Genomic DNA, 13096 nt, shown 5'->3' on the forward strand with positions numbered 1-13096 from the left:
TGTGTGAGCCATACTGAGGTTTTCCTTTAGACAGACAGGTCAGTTCCAGGTTCTCTCCCTCTCTGGTCAGACCTTGAGGGAATTCCACCGTGATCTTCACCTCCGGTTTGTCTGGAAGGAAAAATCAGGTGAACAGATGAACAAGAGGAGGACGCTCTGGTCGTCCACCTGCGGGTTATCAATTAACTTAAACACCAACGTGTCCACAATCTATGAAGTCAGGAGAATGAAGCGATGGGATGTGACCTTCAGAAATGGAGGCGCAGCTCTGCTGGTTTCTGACTCCACCTCTGGTTCCTCTGAGGGTTCTGAAGCATCAGAATGTGGGAGCGGAGATACTCACACTGAACCTCCAGGTACTTCTGAGCCTGGAAGTCTTTGACTGCAGGATGATCCACGATGCAGATGACAGGAACGCCGTCATCCTCCCTGCCGACGGTGAAGGTCAGCCGGCTGGTCACTGTGTACATCTTATCATAGGTCAGCTCAACTCTGGGTTTCCCTGTGAACAAGCAGAAGCACATGGATGGCAGAGTGAGGAGAGGAAGACCTGAGACTGTTCTACAGACTTCCATGATCTTCAGAATGGTCCCTGATCTGAACCTGCAGTAGGTGGACCTGTCTGCGCCAGGACAAACACTTCTGATGACACATTAGCCTTGAGGTTCTGGAAGCCGCTGAACAGTCAGATCTTAAAGTTTGACTCATGAGTTGAAGGTCAGAGAGGGTAAAAAGGGTTCCTCTCCGCCAAGTCTGAGCTGCGGCAGCATTTCTCTGTTTTATCTCGGGCACACCCGAACCTGGATGCACACGTGCTCACAGCCGTGACTAAAGTTGTCCTATTTCATCAGTCAGTTTAGCATTTGGACCTTCTCAAACGAAGTATCTCCACGGCATCTAAACACTGGCGTGATGACCTCGTTAGAATGAAGCTGGTCTGCAGAGCAGAGGTGATGCTGCACATCGCTTCTTATTAGGAGCTTCGTTTCAAAGTCTTTCAGTTTGGCCTCAGAGGTGCTGCGGCACAGCAGGGGGCTGTTCCCCCTGAATTCAGCACACTCTTCTGAGACCCTGCTGGCTTTGATGAAGCCATGAAAGTCGTCGCCGTGACAACAGGACGTGGTCAGCACTGCACAATCTCGCGGCTTCGCTGGAAACGTGTCGGAGGAGTTAAAAAGCTGCGACGGCATTAATAGAACATTAGCGATAAGGAAGCGAGAGAGAGAAAGAAAGAACACACAGACAAGAGGAGAATCTGCTCCTGTGTGTCAGTAATTTCAGATTTGTTCTTTCTGATAGGTTTTTGTTTGTCAAATGTTGGAAAAAAAGGACAGGAAACTGTGGAGAAACGGTTTCCTGCTGTTAAACAGAACTTTTCTGACACCGCGGAAGGTGGCGAGTTCCCCTGGAGGAACGTGTTCACGCCTGTGCAGTGAAACTTTGACCCACCAGGAAGCTCTTTGTCTCCTTTCATCCACCTGATGGTGGCGGCTGGTTTGCTGCTCATGGCGGTGCAGGTCATCTCGGTCTGGTTCCCCTCCTGAAGGATCTGGTCTCGGGCCTCGATGAGCGGGTTCCCTGGAGGAACTACAACACGATGTGAGTTTCTGCCGTTCCATTGACCTGCTAATGGTGCTCAGCATGTGGTTGATAAGCACGTTAGCCGTTAGCGTTGTGTTAGCGTGCGTTTGTGTGACGTGGCAGTCGTACCGAGCACGGTGATGTTGGCGTAGGCTTCCTGCGGGGGGTCGGTGTAGAGTTGGCACACGTATCTGCCCTCGTCTGACAGCGAGACGTTGGACAGCGACACCCGCAGCTCGTTGTCTGAGAAGTTGACCAGCTGAAAGCGCGAGTCTTTCAGAGCTAAAGAGACACAACCATAATGTCATTAATGCGTTTTTTAAGATGTTTTCCGCATGCAGAGGTCTCACTCGGCCTAAGGGGAACTCATTAATCCAGATGCTTCCACATCTCTGTAATGCGGAATGACGGTGTGAGGATGACCTTCATCTCTGTCAGCACAGATCTAGGTCCACACTTTCCACTTTTAGACGCCACGTGATCCACCTCACGTGTCAACACGTTGGACATCCCTGTCGTTGGAAATGATGCACCTAATTATGCCGTATATCTAAGGAAAATAGGATGTGCTTGAATGTAAATAAACATGAAACTCTGAACCGTTGCTCTGATCTGACCAGAAGACACACATTAAAAGACAAGTGCTGATGTTCTGGGAGGATTCGTAGACTCAGACATGTTCTTGTGTGAAGCGGTTACCATCTCAGCAGTGTGAGCAGGTCAAGCTGAGGCAGATCAATACGCCTGTTAATGCCTCTCTCCGTCTTTGCCGCCTGCATTATTTCACTTCTTTGGCCTCTTTTCTACTCCGCTCTTTCCTGATTCGTCTTCATTTTCTTTGAGTAGTTTTCTCTTTTTTCCCCCTTCAGCCGAGGACGAGTCCGTCCACAAAGAGCTGAAGATGATGAGAGCGCCTCGTCTCAGTGGCTGCAATCAATTGTGATTAGAGCTGCCACCGCTCTGTGAGAGGTGCACATCAAAACTTTATTATTGGGTGTCAGAGTGGGTGAGAGAGGGTGGAGCGGGGCTAATTATCATCCTTAACCCCCCACTCACCCACTCACTCACTCACCCAGCAGCAGCAGGAGCTCTGTATGAAGTCCAGAATCAGCTAAATGTGTCCAGGGGGAGGAACCTGCTTCAGGTTCACCAGCCAGACTGCTCGACTGTCGCTCTTCTTACAATGAAAACAGTCATTTTCTTTGACACGGTGGCACCAGAGGAACCCAGACCTGTATAGCGACTCTGTGGGAGGTCCACCCCAGCACAACAGCATCCAACCATGGGCAGATCAGCTTCTTCATGATGTGAGTCGGGTGGAATCCTTTTGATATTTAAAGATGATACAAGAGCTGAGAGGATCCCATGTGTGTCTGAAAACATTCCCTGGACAAAGATGGATGAATACTGATTGGCATACTTCAATCAAGGCTGAGACTGTTGGAAAACTACCCTCTCTGCTTGTGGAGGAACCCTGCAGGAACCTCCAGAGACGTGCGGATATCAGGTTCGATTGCATCAGATCAAAGGGAACTCAGTGAAACTGACAGGAAGAGGAAATGAATGAGTGATCAGGGGTCCCTAAAGAGGCGGGATACTCACGTCTCATGTCCCGGAAGTAGATGGTCTGTCGGTTGGGGTTGAGCAGCTGGATGACAGAGTCGTCGTTGTTTTTCACTCGACAGCTGATGATGGCCGTGTCGCCCTCGACCACAGACACGTTCTCCGTCACCAGGTTCTGACTCACCACTGACGACAGAGATCAATGCCCGTTAGCTCCAAACCAGCCAGACAGGCGACAAACGGCACTGAACAGCAGCGAGGATGGACGAGCAGCAACATAAACGTTTCAGAAAACGACCAAAGTGGCAACTATCAAAATGATAAATCTCTGACTGACAGATATCACTGATGCTCGGCTGCGTTGCGTGGTCACATGTCTGCATCCAATTGGACAAAAGATTCTGTTTAGGATAAACCTTCTGTTGTTCCCGATAGACACATCAGAATCTTTATAATCTCTTTAAAGTTCCACCCACATAGTCACAAAAGAGAATTAAAGGATCGTATCGGAAGGTGGTGAAAGATGCTAAAACATCAGAGATCAACGGCTAATTTGCGCGTCTCAGTTGTCAGGCACCGTTAAAGAATCCCTGCTACCACTGGGAATGGTTCAGGATCAGAAGATGCAGGTTGGGTACAGAGCCACCGTGTTAGCGACGTCTTTGGCTAAAAGAGGAGTGTTGTGCTGAATAACGCAGGTCGACACTGTGATCAAGTTCATGCTAATTCACGGATGACAAAGCCAGGAGGATCTCTAAAGTAAGATAAAAGGGTACAACAAAGAACTTCCCACTCCTGAGTGGAAGAGACAGTTTGATTTCGTTAGAATGGAAGACATCATCCTGCGAGCAGATTAAAGCTGCCGCTCACACCAGCGTGGACAGAACTAACCCGAGGCCCAAACTGGCCCAAACCACCAGACGCAGACCTGAAGGTCATCAGATTTCCATCTCACTTTACATATTCTGGTCTGATCAACGTTCCTTCACCTCCAGGTTCTGATCATAAAGATAATCCAGATCGGGACGGCGGGGGGTCCAAATCCAGCCCTGGAGGGCCACAGCTGGGCCAGGTTTTCTGTCCTACCAGGTAGACATCGCTGTCATCTGAAATTCCCACCTTCCTTGGAGGACAGAAAACCCGACCGGCTCCCCAAGGAGGGGATCTGGACACCCCTGATCCAGATGATTCGCTGCTTTTGATTTAATCAGAAATCACTTACCAAGCAGCACATACAAGCAGTGTGTTGTTGTGTGGATCGGGAACAAGTTAGTTGTGTTGTTACAATATTTTTGGGACCATCAAGTTCTGACACTGGTGGAGAATTCTTCAAGAATATGATGAAGTGATAAAATAAGAGAAACACTGTTATCTTTAAATAAAGGTGGGTCATGCAGCTCTCTAACTTTGGATTTAGATTTAATCCCAAGGAGGCATGGAGATATATCTGCGCTAAAGCGGTTTAAGGCTGCAAATGTGTGTTTTATATGTGCTCATAAAAGTGGAACTTTTCTATTTGGAGCTTGAAGATGCAGCAGTTTGTGTTCACACTCGAATTCATGAGCAAATCTGCTGCGTTTTATCTTCTGTAAACCGAAGGTCCGGGCTCCATCGAGGATTAATTCCACCTCTGTTCTGAGCTTTAATAAAACAGAAATCAAAGAGGCATTTCTTTGTGCAGCCTCGCTGCATCGGGGCTGCGGTATTTCGCATTTGTCAGTGGCTGAAAACGAGCAGCTGCAGTTTCAGGGTTATGGATGTGACGAGCTCGTTTGCCAGCAGGAACCAATGATTTGATCTTTAAATGAGTTGCCAGCAAACAGAACAACACCTGACCTCTGTGACCCCAGCGGTCTGGACATCCAGGAGGTGAACTTCTGGCTACCTTTTAAAAGATCAGTTGTTCTTTAACTGGCGCAGATTTTAATAAAAAGGTCAACGTGAAGCAAATGATGACTGAACGTATGAGAACATCAGCAGATGATCAGATGTGTGTCGTGTCCTCAGGTTAAAGGTCAGGAACAACTCTGTTCTTTCTTACTTCCTGCTCTTCTTCATGTTTCCCCCCCTCAGGTAGCTTCTGATCATCTGCAAGGCTCACTCATGTGACCAAAGCTAATGATGCGCTGCTCCAGCCTTCCTTGGATTGGACAGATTCCTTTTATAAAGCATTTATTTTTAGTTATGATCAGGGTTCTCCATCCGTTTAAATGTTGCTGACTGAGGTGTTGACTCTGAACCAGAAACCGGATGCTAGCTAAGAAAGCTACATTAAATTTGGTAGACCAGAACTATCTAGCAGATCCCAGTTCAGCCCTGACGGCGTGTTTACTCTCTGCCTTGGCAAAACTGAGAATTGGAAGCTTGCCTATATAAACTCGGCCCCTCCTCAGCTGTGGAGTACCACAAGGTCCTACAGCAGGTCCTGCTTTCTTGTTCTGCACAGACCTGCAGATGGTCCCTGACAGAATTACAGCCTGTTGCTGACAGAACAATAGCTGTTCCTTAAGAAACCTACAGCTGATCCCTCTCTCCCAGCTGTTCCCTCTCTCCCAGCTGATCCCTCTCCTCCCAGCTGATCCCTCTCTCCCAGCTGATCCCTCTCTCCCAGCTGTTCCCTCTCTCCCAGCTCCCTCTCTCCAGCTGTTTTCCCTCTCTGTCCCAGCTGTGTTCCCTCTCTCCCTCTCCCGCTGATCCCTCTCTCCCAGCTGTTCCCTCTCTCCCAGCTGTTCCCTCTCTCTCCCAGCTGATCCCTCTCTCCCAGCTGATCCCTCTCTCCCAGCTGTTCCCTCTCTCCCAGCTGATCCCTCTCTCCCAGCTGTTCCCTCTCTCCCAGCTGATCCCTGCTGTTCCCTCTCTCCCTCTCTCCAGCTGTTCCCTCTCTCCCAGCTGATCCCTCTCTCTGACAGCTGGACTCCTGCACCCTAAAAGGTGCTGCAGATTATTGACTCTGTAACAGCAGGAAAATGCTTCATGACCTTGGTGAGTACGAACATTCAGGAAGTGCTGATAGAGAGCGAAGTGCTCAGGAAATTAGAGCTGTGTTATAAAAGCCAGGACGACAAGCAAACACTTTGAGTGTTTGATTGATTTAGAGGTTAATCCCAACTGTACAGTGAGAGTGTGTGTGTGTGTGTGTGTGTGTGTGTGTGTTTAAGTGCCTCGCTTGGCTCCTGTCTTCCATTCTGCTGATTAGTTTCCACACAAACATCACTCACACCCTGGAGGTCACATGACCTCTTTCGTCGCCTGTCTCTCCTCATGAAATCATTAATGACTTTTTAGTGGTAAATAAGAATATTTTATGTAGAAAGATAATAATTTGTGAAAATTTGGACGTCAGATCAACCAGTTTTCCTCCATTTTCATTCCAGTCAGTGTTGGTAAAAACACGTATTCGAGGATAATGGCAAAAATTGTACTCAAAATTACTTTGATTCATGCTGAAATCAATTCAAAATTCAAATTCAAAACGATTAATTGACTTGCGAATGAGCTTTTATTGAATTTAAAAGAGTCTTTTCTTTTTAACACAACAGCCGTTTCATTACAGTCGGAATGATGAAACATAAATTAAAAGGGAGACGAGGAAATTTTAACCTTGTGGCTTTTCCTGGTCCGCGGTCAAAAGCAGCTTGGTTGTGATTGGCCTTCAGATGATGAAACACGCCATTTATCAACCACTACATGAAATTCTTGCTCCACGTATGATTGTTCAAAGCAGAAGTGGTTGTTTCTTCCCTTTCTTTTCAACCAACGGCTGCCTTTCTTCTCCTTTCAAGGTCCACGCTCACACGCCAACCAGAAACAGAGACGTTTTCCCTTTGTGTTTTCAAAAGCGCTCTGTGTTCACACGGATGCGGTGTGATAACGACCCGCAATAATGACCGAAAATGCCTGACTCCTTGGTGAATATAACAAATGTGTCTCCGCTGGTGCGAGTAGTGACGCAGCAGTTGGAGGGGCGCTAACAATAGCGCATGTTGCTCGGTAGGTGGCCGTAGCTGTTGTCACTCCTAAGCGTGCGCAAAACTTTTATTTAAAAAGCGCAACACAGAGACAAAAACGACAACGACGTTCTCAAAACTCTTCACTCTGGAGCCCGTTTTCAATCGTTTGTGGATTCAGGCACTCAGCATGTGAACAGAAGGTGCAAACGCCATGAAACATCCCTGTTTTCTGCTGCAGTCGTTGTCATGTTAGCAAGCTAGCTGCCCCCCCCCTCCTAAATCGTGCTATAGGTGAACCTGATGATTGTGTTCAGGGGTAAAAGTTAGTGTGTGCCGCTACTTTTACGTCACAGGACAGATTGAGGGCAACACGGGAGACATCTAATGAGGGAAGTGGAATAGGAACATCACAGGAAGATGAATGGTCATGTGACAGGAAGGAGAGGCTTACCTGGATACTGTGCAGCTCCTGTTGGACAGGGGGTAGTGGGGAGGGGGGAGAAAACAGAAGAGAAAGCAAGGTTAGCATTCAAACTGGCAAATAAATGGTGAATGAAGGAGAGAACCACATCGTGTTTGGTTGTCATCTGAAGAACTGAAGCTCAGTCTTTGTTCTACAGACACAGAGGGGGTGGAGCCTATCCAGCTGCCCTTGGCTGAGAGGCAGGTTACAAAGGGCTTCCACAAGTATCCCTCTCAGGTAGCTTATATAGGCTCATCTTCTCCTATTATATAGAACAAATAATGTCATAAATATAAAGTAAATAGGAAAACACTAAACTGCTGCTTTTCCATTAGTGCCTACTCAGCGGGACAAGACTCGGTACAGTTCGGAGGCTTTTCCACGAGTACCTACGCAGATGGAGAGCTGATACTGTCTAGTGGGAGAGCTCCTTCTGTAGGTTGATGCGCTGTAAAGTGGTGCAGCATTAGTGCAGAAGTAACCAGGGCCGAGAGTGAACATCACTCCAGCAGCTCGTTTGGATTCTCGCCTGAGGAGCTTTAACTGCGACTGGAAGCTGGAACGCTCGGCGCTAACGGGCCGTTAAAAGTGCCGCCGCAGCATCGCAGCTTCCGCTTCAGCATTTTGGAGAAGCGCGGCGGAGTCGAGCGCCCTCCGGCTCAGGTTCCTGCTCTGCGATGAGAGGCGGGGCTGGGGGAGGGACCGGGGCAGGCTGAGCAGCTCCGACCACGTTAAGTAAATGAAAAGAGGCGTTCGGCGGCGCCAGCTCGCATTCCTGCTGCGACTTACAGCCTCCAGAGGGGAGAGTAAGTGAGGAGGACTGCGGCGTGGAGCGCTGCAGAGATGATGGGAACATTAACTCTGGCTCCTCCAGTGCTGGAGCTGCAGTTAATGACGCCCCCCCCCCCCACCTCCTCCACAGCGAAACACTGACGAGGATCTGAGGAGAACCGCCGCTCCTCACCCTCACAGCCCAAACTTCTGGGAAGAGTTCTTACCTGCAGGGGGATATTCTGAAACTATTTTCAGACTACATTTGATGAACTTTAATAAGGATGTTCCTGGCGCTGATATCAGTCGTAGCAAATACGAGCTCTACCAACGATTCCAGCTTGACGCTGTGGCTCAAACTGCTACATTCTGCACTCAAGATTGCTTTAAAATGACATTTTAAACTGGACTTGATCCGGTTCTGAGGTTTAACCGCCTTTAAACAGGATTAAAGCCAGTTTTACGGATTATAAGGCTTCTATGCCTGCGGCGAGGCTCTGTTAATATTCTATAGCTTAAACAGCCGCGATGAACCACTGGAATCAAGTCCGCCCCCTGCTGGGCTTTTAGAAGTGGCAAAACTCAAGGATGGAGTCAGAGATTAAGTCAAAGTTGGTTCAGCTCAAAATTCACCCGTGCCACCGGAACAGACATCAAAGCTCGGAATAAAACAGATCAAAGCTAAACCTGAGCCTGGCATTCGGACGAAACACTGTTCTGCTTCGTCAGGTAAGACATCAAAGAAGAGTCTGGACACTTCAAAGAAGAGTCTGGACACTTCAAAGGAGGAGTCTGGACGCTTCAAAGGAGGAGCCTGGAACAGGAGTCACTTTAAGTTAAGCGAGCGATAATGTGTTGATTAAATCTGTGATCATCTGCTTAAGGGCCATGAAATTGGACATGATGAGTGTGGAACATTAAAAACTAATTTGCATCTGCAGCACCTCATTGTCTCTGGTTTCCAAGCAGCCGTAAATCACACATGCAGACAGAACGCTGCCTTCTTCATTGCCTTGGTCACCTGGATACTGCTGCCACTAAAGCGCACAGGGGTACTTTATTCTGCACACAGGTGATAAACAAATGTAAACACCAAAAAAGCCGTTTTATCTTCTACCCAATAGTCACCTTTTAATGTTTGCTCAGCTGGTTTTCAGCCGTCATTCATCTGAGCGATGCTGGACTCCACCTTCTCCATCAGGTGACCCCTACTGCTGTTGCTAGGTGAGCCATGATGCTAATGTATATACTTCATCATTAAATAGGTCAGTCTGATACAACCTGCACTTGCTTCATGTATCTACTTGGTTAAGGACTATAAACTCTTTCCAAGGAACCTCAGGTTCACTGATTGCTCCGCCCTCCTTTGGCCTCTCCTCAGATGACTCTGCCTTTACCTCCGGCCGTCCCTGGGAGCCGGCGATTAGAGTGCTGGGTGCTGTCCTGCTGATAAGGCTAAAAACCGCAGCAGTCGATTCCTTTAGGAATTGACAGTAAAAAAGTGTTCCCGACCTGATCCTCACACCTTCTCACCGTTAGCCGTTAGCACCGTGGCTCTTACCAACGTTTTCACGGCGGTAATGAGCAGCCGGAGAATCTGCGTCGATTCGTGCGAAGGGAAGGGCAGGAAAGTGGACTCTCCCAGCTTTAAGACTTCCCACAAGAGGTTGCGGGAGGGCGGGGAAGGAGCGAGCAGACAGGCTGTGAGGTTCCTGTGACAGTGCTCCACTTGCAGGAAGGTCACGGCTGTGATTCCTTGTTGGTTTGTGAAATGAAATCTGAAGCAAAACTGGCAAATCAATGTAAAAAAATAAAAAACTCATCCTGCGGAGGCCGCGTGCGCGCACCGATAAATGGATAAGAGGAGGAAAAGCTAATCCTCAAGGTGCTCCAAAGAGAAAAAGCCTCATCCGGGCTTATCTCTGGGGTCAGCGAGGGACCACAGCCATTAATTTTAAATGAGAGGAATGGATCCGTGGTAATGGAAACCCAATGGCTTCAGACCCCGCCGGGACCCGAAGGTGCGAAGAACCAAACCGGCCTGATAACCCGAGCACTCAACTGTGCAGAGTCCACAAAGTGACTGGGTGCCCCCCCCCAAACACACACACACACACACACATGGCACGAAGGTGTTAAGTGATGCATCCAGGATCTACTTGGAGCTGCTGGACTGTGACACAGTCGGCTGGATTCTGATGCATGAGCACAGATTTTTTCTTCCCGCTCCTTCGGCTCTGTCCCCGGAGTTACACCGGAATCATCCCAGCAACCTCTCTGCCAGGACTGAACTGGCGGGGAGGTTCCTTTCCCGCTCGCGTTCCACTGACAAGAAGTCGATGACTGTCGCCGTCAGTCAAACGGGATTTCGCACGTGACCCGCTGGCACGCTGCAGCGGAGGAGGGATCTCCTTCAGATGTGACGGGAAACCTTCCCATTAATGCTCCTTTTTCCGTGGGTTTCGTGCCAGGAAATGTAAACGTGACTTTTGAGTATTAACGACTGCGCGAAGGTTCCTTTTACTGAGGGAGTGGGACTAAAGGTGCTCTACAAGGTTCCCAGCTCAGGCTTGTTTGAACAGAAGCTTCACACGAACGCCTGTTGTCCTCCCACGGTCCTCCGAGACTAAAGTCAGAATTCGAAACAAATTTAAATCTGCTTTCCGCAAACGTGGGATCCAATTGTTCCTCTGCAGCTCTCCAGGTGTAGTGAACAAAGAGGCAATGATGGCGGCGCCTTCGGTGATGGAGGATAATGTTCTTTCTGTTTTGTTTTGCAGGCCGAGTTTATTGATGCGGCTTCCCCGGACGAGAGCCCCCAGCAGACGGATGTACAGTATCTCCCAGCCTTTTATGGCCACACTCACCCCGCTCCCGCTCTTTACCTAATTGAATCAGCCACTTCCTATATCAGATATTCCTTCACGGAATTCTGGAAGCCATCTACCCTAAACCACATCCACCCTTCTCCTAATACCAATAGAGGAAGCAGGAGAGCAAGATGGATGCTTTAATCCGCCTGGCTCACAGGGCACAAAGGGAGAGCGTGGCCTGCAGGAAGTGCGTTAGCTGCAACCTTCACCGCCGTATTCTGCTGATCTGCTTGGCCCAGAGCGACAATAACCACAGCCCATTTGCTGCCGATGAGCAAAGCGAGCGCGGCCTGCTAACGCGACCGCGTCGGAGAGGGCAACGCAACAGTTATTTCCGTGTCTGTGACGGCGCTTTATGAGTCCACGTGGGCCAGCGCGCTCGCGCCATCTGTTCGCGAAGCCGGTGCATATGCAGGAATGCATGTCCAATTTGTCAGAATGGTGATGCAGATGGATGATGGGGGAGGGGGGGGGTCTATTGTTTCCAACTGTTCTCCTAACCGCGGCTAAGCTAAGCTAAGCTAAGGCCCATTATTTCTGGCTAGCTCAGGCCCAAACTAATCCTTTTATTCAGGTGGTCAGCACCAATCTTTATACAGGCAGGAGGGGGAATTTTCTCCATGTATAAATATATGCCTCCAGGGTGTGCTGCCTTATCCCCCCTCCAAAAAAGATCCCTCCTACCCCTTTGCTCTTATCCTCTTTCAACTTCTCCTGCTCTCATCTGTGACCCCTTTAAGCTTTTCACTCTTTCTTCTTGGACTCGTCCACTTATTCCACCCACATTTCTGTTCAGGGCGGCCAGAGTGGCGTATAATTGAATCTGCAGAGGCTGCATGAGCAAGTACAATTAGTGGGGACACTCAGGATGTGGACAGAGAGACTCATCCGGAGAGGTAGAGCAGGAAGATAAAGTCACAAAGAAAACACAGGTTTGTTCCCACCATCTCCAACAAGGGTGGAGCACCCCTGCTATGTTCTGTCCACTTGCCCAGAACATGCAGCTTCATGCATTTTTAACTGACGGGGAGGTGGAAGAGTCTATTTTAGGACGGAGAGGCTTGTACCTGAGAGTCAGGACTAGACAAAGCTATCTTCAGTCAGCAAAACATCTCATTTGGCGAGACGGAGATTTAAAATACAGGAAAACGACAGCTTGGCTCTGCTTGAAGGTCACGGCTTAGAAGATAGAGACGATGGGAGGAGGACACCAGCGGTCAGACTGGCCACAAACAGGAAAAAGGCCTGTTCACATTCAGGGAGGACAGGAGAACCGGGAACTGGTCTGAAGCCGGTCTCACGGGCCAGATCGACCAGAACCAGTGCTGGTCTGTCCAGCTGCTTGATGGAAATATCTTCACGGGCCAAAGCGTCCTGCCAACGCTGCTCGAGGCCCTCAGCCATAAAAGGTGCTGGCAAATCAATAGAGGAGAAACGCCTCTGCAGCTGACATCAGCAGAGACGGCCATGAATACTTCATATCAGCCATTATGCTGAGATGATGGCATGAAGGAAACAGCAGATTTCTAGCCCATTACAGGGCTGCTCCCTCAAAGGGCTGAGAAAAGACCACTCTTCCCAGCGAGAAGCAAAAAGCTCACTAATGTTCCTGCACCTTCATGTCAGGGATAAAAGAAGCCAAATGTCCTTTGAGTGGAAGCCCAGAGGACAGAACACGCTTCAATAACATCCCCCGTCCTTGAAGATGTTGGAGGGGACGACACAGAATCTTCTGCTCGACTTTGAGGCTCCGCCCGGACCCCATGACTTCAATTTCCCCGATCTCAAAGGTCCAGAGACGGGGAGGAAGATTAACCAACGGAAGAAGCAGCAGCAGGAGGAGCTGGTGTCACCGGCTGAAAATAGGACGAGTGAGGGAGTCATCATTCTTCACG

General features: G+C 49.0%; 1 protein-coding gene across 5 annotated transcripts in view; it reads right to left on the reverse strand.

Annotated features, from left to right (window-relative positions):
- Positions 1-13096, reverse strand: part of cadm1a (cell adhesion molecule 1a) — an 81864-nt gene that overhangs the window by 8085 nt on the left and 60683 nt on the right. For all 5 annotated transcript variants that reach the window (XM_057053462.1, XM_057053463.1, XM_057053464.1 and 2 more), the window contains exons 2-7: positions 7546-7563; positions 3184-3330; positions 1711-1863; positions 1450-1587; positions 344-502; positions 15-111 (exon numbers count right to left, since the gene is read on the reverse strand). In XM_057053462.1, coding sequence (XP_056909442.1) covers positions 15-111; positions 344-502; positions 1450-1587; positions 1711-1863; positions 3184-3330; positions 7546-7563 — 712 coding nt within the window. The remainder of the gene's footprint in view (positions 1-14; positions 112-343; positions 503-1449; positions 1588-1710; positions 1864-3183; positions 3331-7545; positions 7564-13096) is intronic.

Source organism: Takifugu flavidus, chromosome 14 (genome assembly GCF_003711565.1).
Source record: "Takifugu flavidus isolate HTHZ2018 chromosome 14, ASM371156v2, whole genome shotgun sequence".
Classification (NCBI taxonomy): domain Eukaryota; kingdom Metazoa; phylum Chordata; class Actinopteri; order Tetraodontiformes; family Tetraodontidae; genus Takifugu; species Takifugu flavidus.